Source organism: Heptranchias perlo, chromosome 20 (genome assembly GCF_035084215.1).
Source record: "Heptranchias perlo isolate sHepPer1 chromosome 20, sHepPer1.hap1, whole genome shotgun sequence".
Taxonomy (NCBI): domain Eukaryota; kingdom Metazoa; phylum Chordata; class Chondrichthyes; order Hexanchiformes; family Hexanchidae; genus Heptranchias; species Heptranchias perlo.
The window spans coordinates 50,511,897-50,518,088 of NC_090344.1; the positions used below are offsets into that span (position 1 = coordinate 50,511,897).

General features: G+C 50.4%; 1 protein-coding gene across 1 annotated transcript in view; it reads right to left on the reverse strand.

Moving 5' to 3' along the window:
• The window catches only part of LOC137335858 (calsenilin-like), a 28,113-nt gene extending 27,024 nt beyond the window's left edge, over positions 1-1,089 (reverse strand). Inside the window, exon 1 of the mRNA XM_068001340.1 lies at positions 729-1,089. Coding sequence (XP_067857441.1) covers positions 729-816 — 88 coding nt within the window. The 5' untranslated portion in view covers positions 817-1,089. The remainder of the gene's footprint in view (positions 1-728) is intronic.
• Between the last annotated feature and the right edge of the window lie 5,103 nt (positions 1,090-6,192).

Sequence of the window (6,192 nt, forward strand, 5' to 3'; positions counted from 1 at the left end):
GTGAAACCTCCATTTAATGACAGTGTTTGAAAATTGGCCAAGCCACAGGGAAGATTCAGCAGCAGCTTCTCGCCACTTTATTCTGAGTGCATTTAGATTTGCTTTATTCAATGATCTCCCAGAGAATTGAGTTACAATGAGCTGGTAATTGAAGGTTATATTTCAGAGTGTACTTTCTCAGCACTCAACCCAAGTCTGCCAACTCCTGACTCCTGAAACCTTCCCTCTCCCACATTACAGCAGCGACTACGCTTCAAAAAATACTTCACTGGCTGTAAAGAGCTTTGGGACATCCTGAGGTGGTGAAAGGCGCTACAGAAATGCAAGTTCCTTCTTTACAATCCCACAAATGTTTCAGCAGGAATCGCTCAGAACCATCGACACACACAACCTGAGACCTGGTCAAGGTGTCGAAAGGGGGCTCAGATTTAAAACAAATCGGCTCCACGTGCTCCTTCCAGTCGAGGCAGATGGTTTGAACCAGGATGTGGACGAGGGAGCCGAGGGATCTCCCTGCCCTTGTTGGCCAGGCGGAGGTCTCACTCCAGACGATGCTATCCCGGTTCAGATCATTGGTGGAGAATGGCAGGGAGCAGAGAGCACAATGATTGGGTTTCCTTCTCACACCTGGCCAGCTGTGGTGCGAGCTCCAGCGGCAATCCTCCAGCCACATCATATTTACCATCTCCTGGAGTCTAACATTCTAGGAAAAGAAAACACGAAAGTACCTTCCATGGACATGGGCTCCAGGATCCCAAACTGTTTGAGAACTCCGATGAACAGGAGAATGACCACAGCCGCTGCAATGAACTCCATGGCACTCAGAGTCTCCGCAAACTTTCCAGCCACAACTTTTCGCTCCAGCCAGGGCACCGCTCCCTGCACTGAGCTGGGAGGCTCACTGAGGCTGTCCCATCCCGCACTAACACTCCCACTGGTTACAGAGCAAAAAAAAAACAACACACACACACACACACCAAACCCCCCCAGGCTCCAGACTGCAGAGGGAGGACCGGCTGTGAGAGTGTGGTTAAAGGTCCAGCCTCTGGGATCCTCCGCATTGATTGTGGCAATCGGGCTCGGATGACGACAAGTGAAGGAGAGGCAGAGGCTTACCTCAGTTCCCTGAGCCTGATCTCGGGAACGCTTCTTTTCAACGCTTCAACTTGACTGCCAGAGTTTCACTTAAACTGCATGGAGACGGTGATTGAAAGGCATCAGGTGACTGACTGAGAAAACACACTGCCCAGAGGGCAGCGTCAGCACAAAGCTGATCCGCTCTCTGCAGAATCGAGTCTCCCTCTCACACAGGGCACTCCAGAAACCAAATCACAGCTTCTTACACTGAGTCCAAGGGCACAGCAACTGCCCCAGGCACAAAGCTTTCTCTCACAAAATCACTACAGATAACACACATTGCCCTGAGCAACACCCTCACAGCCACCCAACCCACTCTGAATATAGTAAACAATTTTACAACACCAAGTTATAGTCCAGCAATTTTATTTTAAATTCACAAGCTTTCGGAGATTTTCTCCTTCCTCAGGCAAATGTTTCAAGATCTCCTTGAAGCCTACGCATTTATACATATTGAACAATAAAACATGGTGTTTACAGACTGCCCCTGCAACTGCCCGTTGCCAAGGCAATCACCGTGTTCAGACAGAGAGGTGTTACCTGCAGAACCTCCGAATACACATTCAACAAAAAAACAAACAGGGAAAAAAAAACAGAGAAAAAAAAACACAGAGAGAGGCAGAAACATCCGGAAGGCAGAGAGAGCCAGCAAATGACCCATTATATTAAAAACAGATAACATTTGTTCGCTGGTGGGGTAACGTGTAGCGTGACATGAACCCAAGATCCCGGTTGAGGCCGTCCTCATGGGTGCGGAACTTGGCTATCAATTTCTGCTCGACAATTTTGCGTTGTCGTGTGTCTCGAAGGCCGCCTTGGAGTACGCTTACCCGAAGGTCGGTGGATGAATGTCCATGACTGCTGAAGTGTTCCCCGACTGGGAGGGAACCCTCCTGTTTGGCGATTGTTGCGCGGTGTCCGTTCATCCGTTGTCGCAGCGTCTGCATGGTCTCGCCAATGTACCATGCTCTGGGGCATCCTTTCCTGCAACGTATGAGGTAGACAACGTTGGCTGAGTCACAGGAGTATGAACCATGCACCTGGTGGGTGGTGTCATCTCGTGTGATGGTGGTATCTGTGTCGATGATCTGGCATGTCTTGCAGAGGTTACCGTGGCAGGGTTGTGTGGCGTCGTGGACGCTGTTCTCTTGAAAGCTAGGTAGTTTGCTGCGAACGATGGTCTGTTTGAGGTTGGGTGGCTGTTTAAAGGCGAGTAGTGGAGGTGTGGGGATGGCCATAGCGAGGTGTTTGTCCTCATTGATGACATGTTGAAGGCTGCGGAGAACATGGCGTAGTTTCTCCGCTCCGGGGAAGTACTGGACGACAAAGGGTACTCTGTTGGTTGCGTCCCGTGTTAGTCTCCTGAGGAGGTCTATGCGATTTTTTGCTGTGGCCCGTCGGAACTGTCGATCGATGAGTCGAGCGTCATATCCCGTTCTTACTAGGGCGTCTTTCAGCGTCTGTAGGTGTCCATCGCGTTCCTCCTCGTCTGAGCAGACCCTGTGTATTCGCAGGGCCTGTCCATAGGGGATGGCCTCTTTGACGTGGTTAGGGTGGAAGCTGGAAAAGTGGAGCATCGTGAGGTTGTCCGTGGGCTTGCGGTAGAGTGAGGTGCTGAGGTGCCCGTCTTTGATGGAGATTCGTGTGTCCAAGAAAGAAACTGATTCTGAGGAGTAGTCCATGGTGAGCTTGATGGTGGGATGGAACTTGTTGATGTTATCGTGTAGTCTCTTTAGTGATTCATTGCCGTGGGTCCATAGAAAGAAAATGTCGTCAATGTATCTGGTGTATAGTGTTGGTTGGAGGTCTTGTGCAGTGAAGAAGTCCTGCTCGAACTTGTGCATGAAAATGTTGGCGTATTGGGGTGCGAATTTGGTCCCCATGGCTGTTCCGTGTGTTTGGGTAAAGAACTGGTTATCGAAGGTGAAGACATTGTGATCCAGGATGAAGCGGATGAGTTGTAGGATGGCTTCCGGAGATTGGCTGTTGTTGGTGTTGAGTATTGATGCTGTCGCAGCGATGCCGTCATCGTGGGGGATACTGGTGTATAGTGCCGAGACGTCCATCGTGGTGAGAAGTGTTCCTGGTTCAACTGGTCCGTGGGTACTGAGTTTTTGTAGGAAGTCTGTAGTGTCACGACAGAAGCTGGGGGTTCCCTGTACGATGGGTTTCAGGATGCCCTCGATGTATCCAGAGAGGTTCTCACACAGGGTTCCGTTGCCTGATACGATGGGACGTCCGGGTGTGTTGGCTTTGTGTATCTTTGGGAGGCAGTAGAAGTCTCCCACGCGGGGATTACGTGGGATGAGAATGCGTAGGATGCTTTGAAGGTCTGGATCGAAGGTCTTGATCAGTTTGTTGAGCTGGTGGGTGTGTTCTTTGGTCGGATCTGCGGGTAACCGTCTGTAGTGTTCCTGGTTGTCCAGTTGTCGGTATGCTTCTTTGCAATAGTCTGTTCTGTTCTGTATGACTATGGCTCCTCCTTTGTCCGCTGGTTTGATGACGATGTTGCGGTTGGTCTTGAGAGCGTTGATGGCGTTGCGTTGTGCTCGGGTGACATTCTGGACTGTCTTCTGAGTGCGGCTGATGAATCTGGCATTGACGCATTTCCTGACAGCTTGAGCATACATGTCCAGCTGAGGGCAGCGACCCTCCGGAGGAGTCCAGTTTGACTCTTTCCTCTTCGGTTGCTGTACCGCGGATCCCTCTGTCTGCTGTTCCGGATCGTCGATTGTCTCATTGGGTTCGCTGCTGAAATCTTGGGGTTTGTGGTAGAATTCCCGGAGCCTCATTCTCCTGATGAATTCCTCTGTATCCGCCGCGAGACTAGTGGGGTCCATTTTGGTAGTGGGGCAGAAATTGAGCCCTCGGCTGAGAACTTCGATTTCGTCTGGTTGAAGGGTGTGGTCGGATAAATTGACAATAGACTTCCCTGTGGTTGCAACCGTGGTACCAGGGGAAGCTTGGTCGTTGCTGGTGGTGATGCCGAGTTTCTCAAGCTTCCTGCTCTTGGTTTTCATGTAGGCAGCGTAGTTCCGTTGCCTCGTCTGTTTGGCGGTATAACGTAGCTGGTCTGCTGTGTCCTGAGTACAGGTTGAGAGTATGGACTCTATCTTGGTTTCGAGGTTGTGGCGTCTGCTGTAGAGTTGGTGTATGAGATGGTTGCGGAGTGTGCGAGAGGTACGGCGGCAGAGTCTCTCAGCGTAATCCGAGTTGTATGTGGACTTGAGTGGGTTCGTGATCTGGAGTCCTTTCGGGATCTTGTCTGCTTTCTTGCAGCTCTGTAAAAACTTGATGTCTGTGTCTAAATGCGCGATCTTCTTGGATATCCTTTCCACTGTGAGCCGGCAGTTTGTGGTGTCGATGGTAGTCATGATGTGGAGATGCCGGTGATGGACTGGGGTTGACAATTGTAAACAATTTTACAACACCAAGTTATAGTCCAGCAATTTTATTTTAAATTCACAAGCTTTCGGAGATTTTCTCCTTCCTCAGGCAAATGTTTCAAGATCTCCTTGAAGCCTACGCATTTATACATATTGAACAATAAAACATGGTGTTTACAGACTGCCCCTGCAACTGCCCGTTGCCAAGGCAATCACCGTGTTCAGACAGAGAGGTGTTACCTGCAGAACCTCCGAATACACATTCAACAAAAAAACAAACAGGGAAAAAAAAACAGAGAAAAAAAAACACAGAGAGAGGCAGAAACATCCGGAAGGCAGAGAGAGCCAGCAAATGACCCATTATATTAAAAACAGATAACATTTGTTCGCTGGTGGGGTAACGTGTAGCGTGACATGAACCCAAGATCCCGGTTGAGGCCGTCCTCATGGGTGCGGAACTTGGCTATCAATTTCTGCTCGACAATTTTGCGTTGTCGTGTGTCTCGAAGGCCGCCTTGGAGTACGCTTACCCGAAGGTCGGTGGATGAATGTCCATGACTGCTGAAGTGTTCCCCGACTGGGAGGGAACCCTCCTGTTTGGCGATTGTTGCGCGGTGTCCGTTCATCCGTTGTCGCAGCGTCTGCATGGTCTCGCCAATGTACCATGCTCTGGGGCATCCTTTCCTGCAACGTATGAGGTAGACAACGTTGGCTGAGTCACAGGAGTATGAACCATGCACCTGGTGGGTGGTGTCATCTCGTGTGATGGTGGTATCTGTGTCGATGATCTGGCATGTCTTGCAGAGGTTACCGTGGCAGGGTTGTGTGGCGTCGTGGACGCTGTTCTCTTGAAAGCTAGGTAGTTTGCTGCGAACGATGGTCTGTTTGAGGTTGGGTGGCTGTTTAAAGGCGAGTAGTGGAGGTGTGGGGATGGCCATAGCGAGGTGTTTGTCCTCATTGATGACATGTTGAAGGCTGCGGAGAACATGGCGTAGTTTCTCCGCTCCGGGGAAGTACTGGACGACAAAGGGTACTCTGTTGGTTGCGTCCCGTGTTAGTCTCCTGAGGAGGTCTATGCGATTTTTTGCTGTGGCCCGTCGGAACTGTCGATCGATGAGTCGAGCGTCATATCCCGTTCTTACTAGGGCGTCTTTCAGCGTCTGTAGGTGTCCATCGCGTTCCTCCTCGTCTGAGCAGACCCTGTGTATTCGCAGGGCCTGTCCATAGGGGATGGCCTCTTTGACGTGGTTAGGGTGGAAGCTGGAAAAGTGGAGCATCGTGAGGTTGTCCGTGGGCTTGCGGTAGAGTGAGGTGCTGAGGTGCCCGTCTTTGATGGAGATTCGTGTGTCCAAGAAAGAAACTGATTCTGAGGAGTAGTCCATGGTGAGCTTGATGGTGGGATGGAACTTGTTGATGTTATCGTGTAGTCTCTTTAGTGATTCATTGCCGTGGGTCCATAGAAAGAAAATGTCGTCAATGTATCTGGTGTATAGTGTTGGTTGGAGGTCTTGTGCAGTGAAGAAGTCCTGCTCGAACTTGTGCATGAAAATGTTGGCGTATTGGGGTGCGAATTTGGTCCCCATGGCTGTTCCGTGTGTTTGGGTAAAGAACTGGTTATCGAAGGTGAAGACATTGTGATCCAGGATGAAGCGGATGAGTTGTAGGATGG